Source organism: Mastacembelus armatus, chromosome 9 (genome assembly GCF_900324485.2).
Source record: "Mastacembelus armatus chromosome 9, fMasArm1.2, whole genome shotgun sequence".
Lineage (NCBI taxonomy): Eukaryota > Metazoa > Chordata > Actinopteri > Synbranchiformes > Mastacembelidae > Mastacembelus > Mastacembelus armatus.
This window is the reverse complement of record NC_046641.1, coordinates 16,242,976-16,259,558: the sequence shown is the minus strand read 5'-3', so window position 1 is coordinate 16,259,558 and position 16,583 is coordinate 16,242,976. Positions and strand designations below refer to the sequence as shown.

Here is a 16,583-nt window from a genome sequence, read left to right as displayed (position 1 = left end):
TTACGTGTTAAATTCCATCTCTAGGGTTATAACTTCATTCCAGCCAAACGATTCCAAACTGGAGTTTTAATCGGTATTAACTAAAGACAGGGCACGTGTCTGAATGAAATGATGTCGGCTACATTAATTAGAGAAGTGTTTAGATTTTATTTTTCTAATTAGACAGACTGTGGTTCTTTACCTTCTATTATCTCTCCAACAGCCTGGTCAGAATAATCTGTCAATCTGCTGCAGTAAGAAAGATGAAAAACTAAAAACACTAAAGCACAGAGCAGATATTTTACAGATATTTATTTTTGCACGTTAATTAAAAACAAAAACACATTGCAGTAAGTGTCACAAATATATTACCACGCATCTTATTTACACTGATTTTTTTTTTTTTACTTTGAATGTCAACGTACATAAATATCATGCAATTAAAACATTTCTTTAAGAAATGAGCTACACCAATGTGTCTTTATATAGCAGCAAACACGGAGACACTAAAGTTTCTTAAGACCAAAGGCTTCAGCAGTGAGGGTAAGAGAGTCTGAGATGCTGGTTTAGTAAAGGAGCAGGGTTCAGCATGCCAGGGGGGCAGAACGGAGTCCGGGGAGCCTGCAGGAGCGTCGGAACCAAACAGGTAGCGGGGCCAGATATGAGATGACCGTATCCAAGAGCATTGTGCGGGCTCTGTTGAGGATTTGAGTTCTGTGGACGGATGGGAACTGATTTGCTCATGATGCTATCAATGCTGAAGGAGCACTTTGCCTGCGGGCCAGGCTTTAGCTCAGCCGGTTTTGTTGCGCTAAGCTGCGCTCTTAAGTCTTTAGGCCCATTGCTCTTCCCGGGATTGTGCAGAGTTTGTGGTAGGAGGTGATAGGAAGAAATGCCCTCCTGCATGGGCATGTACCGGATAGGAGCAGCGACTGGGGGGCTTACCTGGCCCTGTAAGCAATATGGTTGCCCATACGGCCGGTAGTAGTTCAGGTTGGAATAAAGCACAAGTCCATCTTTGCCGAACTCAGGCTGGTTTCTCTTGAACCTCTTCCGTCGCCGAAGGAAGCTGCCATTGTCGAACATGTCCTCAGAGGCAGGGTCCAGAGACCAGTAGTTACCTTTGCCCGGGTTTCCGGGCTCCCTCGGGATCTTGATGAAACAGTCATTGAGTGAAAGGTTGTGTCTGATGGAGTTCTGCCAAGCGGGGAACTTGTCTTTGTAGTAGGGAAACTTGTTGCTGATGAAGTCACAGATTTCACTCAGCGTCAGCTTCTTCAATGGACTCTGCAGTATGGCCATGGTGATGAGGGCAATGTAGGAGTAAGGAGGCTTTACCGAGCTGCTCTGGGCTTTCCTGGACGGCGGTACGTCTGCGTAGAAACTGCTGTCCCCTTCCCCCGAAGAGTCTGGCTCTGAAGAGTCAAATTCGGCACCAGATTCCGCTGAGGAACCTGGGTCCGTAGAGCACTCATTTTGATAAAAACGCCCGTGGTTAGCCTCATCCTCTCCCACTATGTCAATCTCCTCCTCCTGTAGAGGTAAAGCAGCTTGATGTGAAGCTTCAAATTCACCGGAGAGAGTCATGGTAGCCCACGAAATGTTCGAAAACGCGTAAAACTCAACTTTGCCAAAGAGACATCAATGGTTTGCCGTGCGTAAAAACCCAAAGGCCAGTGTTCATGCGTAAAAGCGCATCTACCACCTGGTCCTTCTTAAGCCTTGCGTTTCGGCTGGATGCTCTGGCAGTGAGAGCTCAGTCTTTATATGATGGGAAGTTGCTGCCTTGCAGGCCAGTTCCATTAACCCTCTGAACCTATCAGAGTAGCCCCTCACCGCGGGGAGCCAGAGGAAGCAGCACACAGGTGTGGAGGGGGTTTTCATGAAGTGCGCACGACCTACTAATGCACAGAAACCCCAATTAAGAGATGGAGATCTACCGTATTTTATTCTGATTGGTAAACGTTTCAACCGTTTTATTTCAATTGTCAATCCACTGCTAACAGCAACACTCAATATTTATTTAACATTAAATTTAATGAAATTTCCAAAATAAGAAAGAGAATCAATAACAGAATTAACAAATTCATAGCTTGCACCGCTTTGTATTTAGACTACGCACAATAAGTATGTGTTCTTCATATTATCAAATATGCCATTATTTTATTTTGCACGGTCGCTATAGCTGGTTGATGCACTGTAGGAATTTATGTAACTTATGAAGATATTGTCCTGGGACTGTGCTGCGCATAGATACACTGTTAATGTTAAAATTCGGTGCTTGAATGATTTGATATTGACAATGATACAGCAGCACAATCAGAAACGAAATGCTCTTAGAAACTTTGACACCACGCCTAACCCGTGACAAAAAAGTGTTTCCCCCTTAAACCCCCACGGGTTCGTTTAGGTTGCTACCTCTGGATGCCCGCGGGTGGTGTGACCATGAAAATGGCCGTGATTGGGCTTCCCGCAGCCAGCAGAGAAAAAGATGCAATAGTCGCCTTAAGGAGGCCCATCAACATCAGAATGGAATAGGAAACGTCTCAGCTGCAGGGTGAGCTGTGTGCTACAGGGTTCTGCTCGACTTTATGACGGGGATGCATAAGCAGAGGCGTCCTCAAAGCAAACTGTTCCAACAAATACATGCAAAAACGTCTACACTGCAAGTGACCAAGTTGGGAAAACTCCACCCATTTCCTCGCCTAACTGGGCCCTATTGTGCGTGCTCTGTTGTGTGAGAGATTTTTCTCACATAACTGTACCAGTAAAGGACTAAGTAACATACTGTATACTAGAAATCAGAAAGACTGTCATTTTGTTGGGTATTACAAGCACACGCTCATTGAAGTGACGTGAGATAACTGTAAAACAGAGTGATAAAGTAGATGACCAATTTAAAGTCAACCATCAGGCCACATTTCCACTGGGACCAATCAGAACACCCCAGCTGAACATCTGTTTCATTACAGTGAAGAGGTGAATAAGACAGGTAGATCTGTAGTTCAAAATAATGTGGACTTCAGTGCTATTAAAATACTGTTTCTGAACAATGAGAGTCAATGATAATAACATTTCTTAGAGAACTTTAGTTGTAAAGTATTATAGGAGTTATCACACTTATTAAACAGTACCTATTGTAATCCATTTACTGAATGTAAAAACTCTTTGTATGTTTTTTAAAATAATAAAAGCTAAAATGTTAATGGTCCTGCTCTTTTTCTCACTTGGTTGACTGTCATAGTGAACTTAACACTTAAACACAATGGCATGTTGTCTCTATTGTTACGTTAAGTCTGCCGTTGTCAGCTACAACAAGACAAGTTCCCTATTTTTTTAGGTAAATCAGAAAAGTTATCGAATAACATGTTCAGGAAAAAAAAACTTTATTTTGAATAATTTAAAAATACATGTTAAAGCCAGAAACACAACGAAGGCTGCTTTATTTACAAAGTACAGTCTTATTCCAGATTTAATATAATATGCCACTTTAAAACTTCCAACATTATTTGAGGTTCCAACCTTCCGAATGGCCAGATTTTCTGAAGTCATCTTTATAAAATTACAGTGTATGGATTACATTTCTGCACCTTTGTGAGATCTTTGTGTGTCTATGCAGTTTTAGTTTTTTGTTTACAGAGGTCATGTTTGGTTAGCTTCCAGGATGAGAATCACATCCCAGAGCATGCAAGTCAGGAACTACAGTAACATAAATACACTTTGATATACTGTAGTTTTTTACAGCAGCTTGTGATGCATGATCATGCATCAATTGAAACTACTGTATTGAACGCTACACTAAATTTAGCCATCCTCTAACATACCTCACAGTTTTTGATGTAAAGAAGGGACAAGAGCTTCTACCTAATTTTTCCTGCCACCCTGCATCAGAGCAGAAATGATCTGTTCCTGCAGAATATCTTTATCAAGGTTTCTACCTGCAAAAGAGAGTGGAGACAAACATGGTGCTTTAGCTCAGCAGAGCTACATGAATACATAGATGACATTTTTGACTTTTTTGCATTTTAAGCTGACAAAGGAATTTATGATAATCAGAAAACTACTAATATATTACTACTAATAATACCACTGGAATCAAGTGGACAGTAGCTTGTACATAAAATAGATAATTGTCAGTTTAATGCAACTGATTGAATTGGCTGCAGTCACAGTGGCATAGAAGTACTGTGAAAAGATAAATACGTGAAAGAAGTGTGTCAGTGTCTTCACCTATAAAGACCAGCCGGTTGATCCGCGGGTTCTCCTCCCAAAGCTGTGGAGTGTCATTCAGCTCGTACAGCTCGTGGACCCCCTGCAGCATCACTTGGTGGGCTTTACCTGCAAGTGATACTATGCCCTGAAAATGCATGAAAACACTCAAGTCAGGAGTGACACATTAACCGACACTGAATGAAGAGTTAGGAACTGATTAATACAAATGATAAAGCCGCTGTTGTCAATCGCTGCTACTGCTGGGGTGACTGGTGGGCTCTACTGTACCTTTAACCGGATGACGGTCATGGGTTGTCCTTTTTTGTTTTTGAACATCTTTTCCCATAGAAGATCCTGAATTGGGGGAAAATGGGTGTTTGCTTTTCAAAGAACTTTACAGTATCAAAGCTGATTAGTCACAGCAGCAAGGATCTGAATGGTGCCTGTACCTGGATGAAGACATTTAAGGCATCCTCAGAGAGATCTCCTGTCACTTCAAATGTCACGGTTAAAATACTCTGAGAATGACACATACAATTCATAACTATTTAGAATTTATACCAAAAATCGGAGTCACAAAGTTTGAAAATGATGCAACTTACAATGTTACAATGCTTTACGTGTAAACTTGATCTGAGAAGTAATTATAGCTGTCAGATAAATATATGGATGACCCAACTGACCCAATTTAATGTGGTGGAGTATAAATAAAGTAGCATCACATGCAAATATTCAGCGTAAAAGTACCTCAAATTGTACTTAATACAGTGCTTCATTAAGTGCATTTAGTCACATTGCACAATCCCATTGTCTAAGACTTATATTGTGACACTCTGCAGAAGGCTAACTAATCACATTTGTTTTAAAATTTACTTCAACATGCATTTTTGGTTTGCTGAAACTAGCAAAGTCATTATGAACATTAAACAAAAGAAGAGTTTTTTACACCCTGGCTGATAAGTTTGTCAATGAATGTGTCAAAAACCACAACTCTCCATAGCACCAGAAACCCAGCAACGGCACCCTTCTTTATCTGCCTGGAGCCCCCCACCCCACACTCTTTCTCACACCCACCTCTCCATACTTCCTTTACAGCATTAAAAGGGTACTTTGCAGATATTTGGGGGTTTTGTGTTGATGTGTTAAGGTCACACACTTCCTTGTCATTTGGTATAACAACAGAAAAACAGCTATCTCATTTACATGAATAGAGCAGCTTGGGGAAGAAGGAGGGGAGGGGAAAGGGGAGGTCTGAGGGATGGCTGCGCTTCATGCGGGAAAGGGAACCAGGAGAAAACAGACAACAATGCTGTTATTTGCCCACACAAACAACCCTCATTTCACCTCATCCTGTGATAAAAGTTTATGGCTATAAAGCACAACTGAAAACAAGATGAGATATAAGAGGTTATTTGATGTAAAACATCAAGGGAAGTGGTACAAAATCAACCCTGCAACATGTAGTCTGAACAGTTTACATCTTTACTGAACAGAACGTAACATGTTTGAATATTGAGTTTGGATAATGGCACCCTATAGAGTAATTCCATTCATATCTGACATTCTTTTTCTAATTATATAGTGAAACATGGTCTGTCAATGACATTTTCTCATCATCACCATCCGGACTGAATCCAAAGTGATAACACACGGCCAAGACTCCTGAGTCAGTCTAGCCAACACACAGTGTGCTCAGTTTACTGCAGTCTAGAGGGATTTGGTATCTATGCTGCTGTGTATGCATGAGATGGGGTCTATTTGTAATCTAACAAAAAAAAAAACAAAACATCGAAAACCTCAAGTTGAATTCAACACAAAACCCAAAGCAGGGAGGGAGTTTTCACTCCAGTGTTATAGCCTGAGGGAATGCAAAGCATGATTTTTGCTTCAGGGGAATCTCCTTTATCCTCTAGGAAATGAAGTGTTGAAATAAATTAGCAAACAAAACAAGGACTACATAAAGAGTTGCATAGAGAGTAAGATAAGGAAAGGAAATAATGTGAAACAGTTTAGAGCAGAGAAACACTACCTTGTCAAGATGAGGTGCTGGTGGTTTCATGAGCTGGAACTTCTCTGCTAGACTTTCAGATGAGAGAAATGATTAAACCTCATGTAAGCCAAATTTTTTCATTACACAAATAAGACTTATTTTCACTGAGTTTAAAAACGTTTTAATTCTATTCTTTACTTAAAAGCTGATCAACGCTGGAACATTGTACATTTTTACACTTCTTGTCATGATGGGCTGACCAAATCCTCACCTTGGTGTTTTTTTTTTTCTTTTTTTTCTGCAGATGAACTCACAGTCTCTTTTAATAAAAAGGTTGGCACGGGAATGACACAATTTATGCTGTGTGGTCTTTGTTGTGGCTGCTCCTGTTTTAGGGTATTTAGGAATCTTGCAAGCCCCATTACATTATTGTGTTGGATTAGTAATACCTATTTTTATGCTTGTAGACAGCTCTTGGGTTGTTTTGTGGAAGTGGTTACCAACTGGGCGGTCTGGAGAGCAAACTAATGCCGTCACAATTATTAAGAGTTTGGGAAAGCAGCATTTCTAACAGACAATCTTATGCCAGTTTTTTCAAAAGTAACAAATCCACCTAAGCCTCTTTACTGCTTTATCTGCATCCTTCATTTTTTCTGCAGAAGAAAAGTGTATTACACTGTTTTTTTATTTGAGTTCTGTGTCACAGTATAATACACTGTATGCTGCATTGGTGCTTAATGACACAATTCTGAATGGACAAAAACTTTAGAAATGGCATTTAAACCCTACAAAACACCCACCACCACCCCAAACAAACTACAGACTTTGTTTTCCCCATGAGACCTCCTTGCTCGCCCCTTCTCCCTGACCTCACAAGGAGGCTAAATGTTGTGTCCAGCAGCTTGAGCCTTGCGTGCTGTTAGTACCACACAGGCGGAGCAGCGGGGGGCCGCTTCAAACAGCCAGCATGGGACTGAGGGGAGGAGGGGCCTGGACTCTCAAAGGCAGGGGTAAAGGAGCTATCTGTTGGGACAAGTGGGTCTCCTTGGGAGCCAGTGGACACACACAGCTCTAATCCTCTGCAGCTGGTCTCAGAGACATTGACTGAGGGCATGTAAGGGAGCTTTAACACTGTGGCCTGTTTCATTCACATGAAGGGATGAACACTGACTCTATTCATGATAATGACATTCTACAGGGGAAACAATATGATGACCACCCTGTGGTGTATCAGGGGGACGCTCAATAAAAGAGTCTGTTAATTAGAGAGAGAAACAGGCAACAGTATCAAAGACTGCTGGGTACACAGAACAGTAATAACCATCAGTGCAGTTGAAACATGTTCTTGAGCTTTCACTACAAGTTTTAAAATAAAACTCCACAGCTACAGTACATCAGCACAGTTAATATTATCGGTGAACACCTGAACATTGGCATATAAAGTCAAATTTTCACAAATTCAGGGTATGTATCCATCCACCTATATAAAGACAGGCAATATATCTTTTATGTTTTAAATGGTCAAAACTCGGGTTGGGCTCTATTTTAAAAGCCTGTTTCTTGACAATAAGATGCTGATAATGTTGTGTTTACTGCCTTTATTACAAAAAATTAATTTGAAATGATATTTAAAAAACATGTAAATAAAATGTTTAATTCTAAATAAGGGGCAAAATCTTGGGATTTTTTGATGTGAAGCTGCATTTACCACCTGTGTCGGTAAAAATGCTGACCCACAATAATGAACATCTAAAGTAACAGCTAACCTGAGCCTTTTGCCTTTTTGATCCTTTATTTTTTCTGCAGTGAAGAGTGCTTTATTAAAAGATATATGTCATTTCTAATCTTTAATAACAAAATGTAGGACACCCTCAAAAAGGCAGTGATAAAGATCAGTGTATATAATTCTTAAATTTTTTAAAACATCAAGGAAATAAACCAATATTGGCTTTAGGCTTAAAAATAACGTCAAAGTCAGTTTAGTGACATTATATAAAGTCTCTTCTTAATGAATGATCATCTTCTGTGTACAATAATAAACTCACTTTGTTCCAACCTTACTGTCGAAGGAATGCAGATCCAGAACTTCAAAGAGATCCACCCTGCAAAAGAGGATCACTGATTATTTTAGTTATTTCTAATTAAATTCAAAAGCGAATTGTGTAAGAGTGAGTAACAAATAAAGCAAGACATTTCAGATTTTCCTACAAGTTGGCTAAAACTAAAATTAAGTAACTGAATGAAGTGATTGAAGCAAGACACTGTGGGAATGTTTTTCTGATTAACCCCTCGCTGCACGGTGTCTTTCATCTGCTCACCCTAGTCTGAACTCAGTGGGGATGGGGGGGAGGTAAGTAAACCCCACCCAAACCTTTGATACACACTGCTTGTGTAAGCCAGATGCTACCTGGGTCCAACATCACACAACATGCTAACACGGCGGGTGCATATACACACACATATTTCCACACACATATGCATCAACTTGAAGAGGGGGTCAAAGAGCAAAGACTTTTGGGTAACCAGACACCACTGAAGGTTGGTGTTTGTATATATACGTGAGTGAGTGTTGGGGCTTTTTCATGAGCAATGTCACGCTTGGACCGCTTCATCTTTGATGCAAAGATCCAAGCTGGAGCTGCACGTGGAGTTGATCTGTTACACTCAACAAAGCAGGCAACCTGAACACAAAACTGCTACATAAGCAGTTTTTTTGTTTGGACAAAATAAACGTACCTTGATCGCTGGGTTTCCAGAATCTTGACAAGACCATTTATAGACCTAGAGTGACACAAATACATGTTACACCTTATTTGTGCTACCAACATATTTGCTGTTTGTCACCTTATCATGAGGATGAAAGCAATTGGCCAAAATACATAAATGCAGCTTATGTGTAAATGAAACAGAAATATGGCAGCATGAAGAAGGGAGGTGATGAAGTGTGAGATATTGACCTGACAGTGTCTCTGACTTGGTTTAATTCCTCCTCAGTCACCAGGTCAGTCTTGTTGATAATAGTCAGATCAGCGACAGCAACCTGTCTGAAAAGGCATTAAATATATTATGTTTATTTGACAAGTGAACACGCTACTCAAAACTTTAACAAATGAGAACACTGCCCAAAATGTCCAAAACTGAGACAATGTATAAAAACACTAAACCAGCTAAAATCAGAATGTAAATTCCTTGACAGGTTGTTTGTTCATTCTCTTTATTGGGAACAAAACAGATAAACGCAAACTCTCATCTCCAAACTGTGTGTACGTGTAGCAGTGTTCATGGGTGGCAGTGTGAGCAACAAATGCCAAACTCAAATGGGAGCTGAGAGCTGTTTAGTTTAGAGGTGAAAACACAAACAGAGACAAAGAATGTAAAAGGGTCATGCAACTGGTCTTTCTTCAGCAGTGTATTTGTTCAACAACACCACACAGCTGTGGGAAGAGACAAACAGAAAGACGCACAGTGAGGCGGGTGGCATGAATATGGTCAACACTGAGACCAGGTGGCTTAGTTTAGTTTTTAAAAATACAGATATTTACTTTCTTTCTGTTGAAACACCCACCCATGTCTGCACGGTAAATATAAAGCTACTACCAGAAGCTTAGAGTAGCACAAAGACTGTAAACAGGGGAAAAGTCTCAGCTCTGTCTAAAGGTCCTAATACCTCATCAGCATTTCTAAAGCTCACTCATTTACATTTCACATCTTGGTTGTTAAAAAAGCTTAAAAAAAAAAAAAACTACACATACCTGGCTGCTTCACTGATGAGTCCATCTGGTTTTTCTTCTGTTAGTTGCTATAGAGAGCAGAGAAAGTGGACATAACTTACACATGCAAACACAATATCGAAGACAAATAGGATTTAAAAGTGCAAAACTGCAAATCCTTAAAATTTAAAAAAATCCCAGCTGACATTTGCAACAGCCTACACAAAATGTGACAGATAAATTGATAAAAGAAAGGCCGGTATTTCATCTTTGTGAACTAAGTGACTTTCATAACACATGAAACCACAGGAGATCTCTTTTCATCTTCTGTGTGTGTCCTGTGCTTGCACTGGGGGATGCAGCATTTTCCAAAACAGTTTAATATGTAATAACAGACAGAGCAGGAGGTGTTAATCTGAATCCTGACCCCTGTGTGTCAGTCTGACATGAATCTGTCACTGCATGAATCACCACAGTTTTGTCTCTCCAGGAATGAATGAAAAAATAAATTGAATAAAACTTAGCAGGCTGATTGCTGCTTTTATGTGACAACCTATGTATAGAGACAAAGGCCGCTCAGAGGGTGTGAGGCCAAGGGCTCAAGTTAACTTGAAACCCCTTAGACAGATGGATATTTCACAAGACAGATGAAGGGAGAGGCAGGGGAGTGGATGTGACAGCCCTATTACAATGGTCACATCTCTGATATCAATTACTCCTTCACTAGGAGTTATCCTCTTCTTCTATCTGTCATGATTTCCTTCATCTTGCATTTCTCCCCTCTGAGGACAGAACAGCATCTAGGCTATGAAATGTGTCGCCTCCCTAAGCATGACACCTTTAAATTAGAACCCATTATTAAGGTGTCACTTGTCCTGTTCCTTTTAAATACCATATGAGGGGCAGACTGTGTGTGAGTGGGTGTTGCTGTGCACTGGGGTTTTTTTTTTTTTTTTTAAACAATCTTACAAGTTTAACAGCTTATTTTATTATTATTATTTTAATCTATTTAGTAATTGCTCAGAAGCAAATACTGCAAATATATTTTGTGATTTAGCAACAAGATTATTACTGAAACCCATGACAATTTTTAATACTACATATTTTTCAATTATGTTTTGGATTAATCAGTAATTCAGACATCAGAAAAATTTTGAAAAATACCAACAATGCTTAACAGTCTGAAACCCAAGAGATTGAGTTTATAAAAAGGCAGAACAGGAGAAATTTTATATTTAAGAAGCTGGAACCAACAAATGACTTGAAAGGTTAATCAACATAGAAAACTAATTGCTTCTACACCGAACAGGATGGAGTGTTGCAAAAGTGAAAAGCCATTTATATTTTTTGCATACCTGTCGTCCATATTTGGCATCAATAACAGTGACGATGCCTAGATGAACAAAAATATACAAAATATGGGGGATCAGTGTATCCAGGGCAGCACCACAATTTGTTGCCTTTTGCTATTTAGTTTTGTCCTTTTGTCTAAACCACTTTCTCAGCAACTTGAAGGACACTTTGGGTCTGTTAGCCTGTCACAACAGAGCAGACAGCTGGGAATTTAGTGTAAGGACTGAGACACAATTAAGGCAAACACATAGATACACACCATACCAGTAAAGCACAAACAAATAAGAAAATATGTCATTCTCTACACATAAAGTAGGCATCATTTTGGCACATCTGAAAAACGGTCTAAAATTGTCCTGACATAGATGGTGGCTGAAATTTAAAATGATTTAATTATAGCCCTTCAAACAGCATAAGAAAATCTAGAAAGGCTGTGTCAGCACCTACAGAGCCCTATGTTAAGTAAAACAAATGGACTGTTGAATGGTATTTGAGAAATTACATGAATTAAAATTTTGACCTTTAATTAAACTGCCCCCACTAGACCCGAAGTATTGGTGTTTTTTACGAAGCAATCTTGATTTGCATTGGCAACTTAACCTTCTTATTGTAAAGATTTGAAATACAAAAAATCTGACACCTTTATTAATCAGTGTAATGTTCCAGACAACCAGACAAAGAGGCAGCCCAGACCAACGTCACTGCATGAAGCACAAAGACTCTCGTCGGTACAAATATCTTACCATCCAAATAGACGTCACTGCCGAGCTCTGCATCAACCCAGAACATGGAGGCCACAGCTCCTGCCAGAGGACATGAACCAGCATGTTAGATGTAAAGCAAACAACTAACTGAGCACATTCAACTCAAAAATGTTCAGTGTCATCATTATAGTTTTAGGACTACAACTGATGATCATTTTTATTGATTATTTTTAGATAATGTTCTCGATTGATCTGTCATTTAGTCTAAACTATCATAAGATAGCATGTAAATAATGCCCATCAGTTTCCCAAGTCGAAGGTGGTTCTTTAAATAACATTTTTGTCTGGCAACAATGATAAGAACAAAGATATTTAATTTACAATGATATAAAGTGAGAAATGCGTTAGTTCCACACGTCTGAGAAGCTGAATGTTTGGGACTTTGTTTGGTAAGTGTTGTAGGATCAATTGCATTCATCAGTTTCCTGGCTGAGCTCTGTGAAGCAGATAAAACCAATATCAGAAGCTTTCAATTGTTTATCTCCTGCTGGTACATTTGGTTTGTTCTTATTTTCCTGTGGATGCAGTTATTATAAGACCCTATGTTACCATGCCAGCCACAGCCTGTTCACATAATGCACTTTTGTCAAACTGCCAAGCAAGAATAAGAAAGCACTGTAAATATTTGATGGAAGTGTAATGAAAACACTGTTTCTGAGTGGCATGTTTCACATAACTCATCCAACCTCGTCCTGAATTGAAGGGAAGAATCCCCCAGGGTAGCCTTTATGATTGACAGCACTGCCAGAGCCAATGACAGGCCTGTCCTGGTCAATAACAAGCCTGTCTCAGCCAATGACATAGCAGAGGAGTGTGGATGGCCCCCGTCCGAGCGTGCTCTGGTGGTTCTGCCTGTGAGGCCAAGTGGTGTGTGTCCATCCATGCCACTACCTCCTGACACCTGTCACTTAACCACACACCCCGACTGTCATAGCACTCACCGTGTAATAGCCTAATATTGATTCCTTGATTCAAATCGGAGAGCTGAATGGACAGCTAGGTATTTTTTTTTTTTTTGGCTGTCCTGATGGAAAAAGGCTCCTTGGATGCTCTCGGCATAGCAACAGTCTGGTCCTAATAGCTACAAAATGTTTCATCTTTCTGATGTGTACAAAAAAAAACTGCAGGGGTTTAACCATAATTAGACATATAAAGAGAAAAGGTCTTTGGTTGATCCATAGGTCATCTCTAAATACCAGCAATGCTAAGCCATTCTGAAAAACATAAAAAGGCAGGACAGGCTGGGAGCAGAGACAGACATTCAGTAAAATCTTTAGCCTATAATGTATCACTGAAGGCTACAATATGACAGAAGGAAACGAAGACCACTGTACTTACTTTAATGTTGCTGCCTACACTTTCAATATACTACTACTACTTTCAATAGTAGAAGCTGGCCAGTCTTTCAGGATATGACCTGTCCATTACATACTGAATGTGGGCTTAGGGTTGGTTCCTTTTAGAGATTATGTATTCATCACATGGTATACAAGCTCAAAAAGCCAAAAAGCACTGCAATGGTGACTTAATAATGTTGTTGCAAAATCAAAACTGAAAGATGAACAATTAGTAAAAACATGAAGGCACTCTGAAAAGGATGATTTTAGTAGATTTTTTTGTTTAAATAAATGTTGCTGGTGCTATCAAATGCCTGTATTATGTGCTGTGTGTGTGTGTGAGCTGGAAGAGCTGAGTCACCTCCCTGCCTCCAGCCCACACACACCACCGACTGAAAAGGTGGGTGACTCTATGAGTTTTCAGGGCCAAAAATCACAGTATATATGCTCCCTTGGCCAACACATGAAATAACAATTTATTTATTTTATAAGTTAATGGATTTCAATTTATTTTTACAAAGTGTGTTTTACCTGGGTCTGCGAGCCCTGTAGTTTCTAATAGGATGTAGTCAAACTTTCCTTTCTTCTCCATCAGGTTCTCAATGGCTTTAAGACCGTTGTCCCTGAAAAACAGCCAAGTGAATAAAAATAGCATATGTAGACCTCATAATTAAATTACCCACAAAACATGTATTAATTCTATTGTATCATAATGCTAAATTTAATACAAAGGTCTTGAAAAACCCAGTGAAGCGAACACCAGTATATTATTTCAATAATATACAAAGTGTTTAACCATTTTAACCATTAGCCATTAACCATCTCATTTGCAACACAGTATGAAACAGTTGTTGCATTACCTTGGCAATTTCTATTTTATTGCTTAATTTGAAACAAAGTGATGTTAAGTTAAAAGTTATAAGCCTCCTTTGATTCCACTTTACCAATGGACGACACTGTCCGTACTTTACTGAGCAGCAAAGGCAGCCATTCCTCAGTTCCAGCCACTCTTCATACAGCTCCCCGCCCTGGCTCACTGCAAGAGATTTCTCCAGGGCACTGCCTGTAGGGAGAGGAAGGGTAGCAGCAATAAGACATTGAGTGGTTTGCACCAAAGATGTCATATCATAAACTTTTTTTTTTTTTTTTTACAAGAAAACTACATTAATTAAAGGCACATGGAACTGATTTTACACCAACTTAATGAAAAGGGAAAACTTATCAAAGTATCCTAAGCTTCCAAAACATAAAACATCTAAAGCACAAATACTGTAAGACAAATGAGTTAAATGCAAATGTATGACATTTACTATATTGTAGCACATTGTACAAAGAATTTACATGCTGCTCTGGGTTTAAGCCAAAGCGTTATTATACTGCTCTCTTGTGGAATCCTCTGGAAACACAACACCTCTGTAGTAATGTGAAGTGAATCTTTGAGGCCAAACTAAAAAGGCGAGTAAAGTTGTGTGTATATTTGTTTGGTTTACCCTCTCCAAATTCATTGAGTATGACAGCGATCCGCTTATTGTGTTGTTCTGTTAATATGTAGTTCAGGAGTGTGGTTTTTCCAGCCCCTATAAAGAAACAGAAAAACATTGGAGGAATACTGTGAGGAATACTTAATCAAACAGGTGATTAGTGTCAGCATCACTAGTTCCGCTTTTTCCAGCACTCATGATGTAGAACAATCTTCATTATGAAAGACGACAATACCCGGTTCTAGGCTTACAGCTGCTTTTGGCTGTGTGAGGATGGACGGCCAAATGTGTGAGGCTATAATCTTATTTATCATCATCGTCAGCTGTGAGTAATGTGGATCATCTCTCACCGAGGTATCCTGTGATGATGGTGACGGGTATCTGCTCTGCAGGAGGAGCTGACTGGGTGTCAATGGGCACCAGCTCTGGACAATCCTCCTCCTCGTCCTCCATCACCAGGTCCTCCATGCCAGAAACAACGTTTGTCTGCAAGGATGGACGGAGATTGACCTTATCTGTTATATTAGGACATAGACACAGTTCATGAACACAACAGTATAATATATATAAGATTTGATCTATGACACTACTGAGCAACTAGGAACAAAAACAGGTCTGAGTGTTAAATAGGAACAAAACAACCATACAACTCTCACTGTGAGTCACAGACAATGATTCGCTTCTGCAAAAAACTAAATAAATGCTAATTTGGACCATTTACAAATAAGAAGACAGAAAACACATGACAACAACATGAAGTCACTGCCCTTATCGAGAGCACGCAAAGCCAACATGGATTAATATTTGCGTAATGCGCCACGACAAGAAAGCGCATCGACTCTCCTTGATTTACAAAGAGCATACACAAATTACCCAACTTTCCCTTCGTGTAGATGTAAACAAGATCGTTTTCACCCAAATATTTTCCTGTACTGCTTGTTGACGGCGTGCTACGCTGTAGAGACTCCGGTCAAACCTTGAAAGGGCGACAATGGTTCCGCTGTCGTTAACAGAAAGTCACAACAAAAATAATAAATAATATTAGAGTTAACAGTATAATAATAATAATGATAATCAACTAAAACCTTTGAATCACAATGGATACAAAAACATTTAGCTTCTCGCTGTCTGAGCAACAGTTTTTCAGAACAGATTCAACGTGATGTGATGATAAGCATCTGCCACAAGAGGGCGAAAGAAACCAGTTAATGACAGCAGAGTGCGCACCTGACTTAAAGAGTCTGGTCATTAAAAGCTTCTTCTACCCTGCGATTTAATAGCATATTAATATATTTACATCACTGGTAATATGAATAAATAACTAAATAAAGTTTATCTAATCTTAATAATGGTCTATTTCTCTGCCTGAAACGATGGTACATTAAAAACTATACTTACATTGATCCTGGCCTGGAATTTATTTACATTTAATCGAAACCTAATTTAACAGCATCGCCCCCTCTCAACAAAGACGCACGTAAAAAACTACCAACTCTAAATGGCCGAAAACAACAAGCCTGATCTTCCAGTTCCAGGGTCTCGATCCTGTGCTGAATGAACACAGGGGCCACAAACTCGTCTGTACTCACTGTCTGAAAATCCACTGTGCATGAACAGCTGTTTAATATTTACTCATCAAAAGCTGCATCCTGTTTGTCTCTCATTACGTCAAAACCAGTACTTTAGATTCGGCTTGTCAGACTCTCCGCAGCGAGGGAGCGCACAAGTCTCATCCAGGCTGTCCCACCCCCTCCCAC

General features: G+C 39.6%; 2 protein-coding genes across 4 annotated transcripts; both read right to left on the bottom strand.

Annotated features, from left to right (window-relative positions):
- Positions 1 to 510: 510 nt before the first annotated feature.
- foxd5 (forkhead box D5) lies at positions 511 to 1,566 on the bottom strand. The gene has a single exon (XM_026322227.1). It carries the CDS (start codon positions 1,564 to 1,566, stop codon positions 511 to 513), a length of 1,056 nt encoding a protein of 351 aa, XP_026178012.1.
- Positions 1,567 to 3,348: 1,782 nt separating this feature from the next.
- Positions 3,349 to 16,558, bottom strand: cbwd (COBW domain containing). 3 transcript variants are annotated; one of them, XM_026321972.1, is made up of 17 exons: positions 16,225 to 16,558; positions 15,700 to 15,802; positions 15,177 to 15,312; positions 14,836 to 14,922; positions 14,312 to 14,408; positions 13,877 to 13,968; positions 11,988 to 12,047; positions 11,247 to 11,284; positions 9,934 to 9,980; positions 9,139 to 9,225; positions 8,918 to 8,962; positions 8,227 to 8,283; positions 6,221 to 6,272; positions 4,641 to 4,709; positions 4,480 to 4,545; positions 4,210 to 4,336; positions 3,349 to 3,917 (listed from the first exon to the last, which is right to left on the bottom strand). In XM_026321972.1, coding segments are annotated over exons 1-17 (1,239 nt in total). In that variant the 5' UTR covers positions 16,227 to 16,558; the 3' UTR covers positions 3,349 to 3,843. The 3 variants fall into 3 exon arrangements, with proteins under 3 accessions (XP_026177757.1, XP_026177759.1, XP_026177758.1); XM_026321974.1 differs by having other exon boundaries at positions 15,177 to 15,341; positions 16,416 to 16,551; XM_026321973.1 differs by having other exon boundaries at positions 16,416 to 16,551.
- Positions 16,559 to 16,583: the final 25 nt, after the last annotated feature.

Bases quoted from the DNA above. Each gene is read 5' to 3' on its own strand.
- foxd5 (XM_026322227.1), bottom strand. From the start codon at position 1,566: ATGACTCTCTCCGGTGAATTTGAAGCTTCACATCAAGCTGCTTTACCT.
- cbwd (XM_026321972.1), bottom strand. The intron at 15,313-15,699 runs GTAATTTGTGTA...CCATCCTTGCAG, and splicing joins CTACACGAAGGGAAAGTTGG to ACAAACGTTGTTTCTGGCAT. The intron at 14,409-14,835 runs GTAAACCAAACA...CTCTCCCTACAG, and splicing joins ACTCAATGAATTTGGAGAGG to GCAGTGCCCTGGAGAAATCT.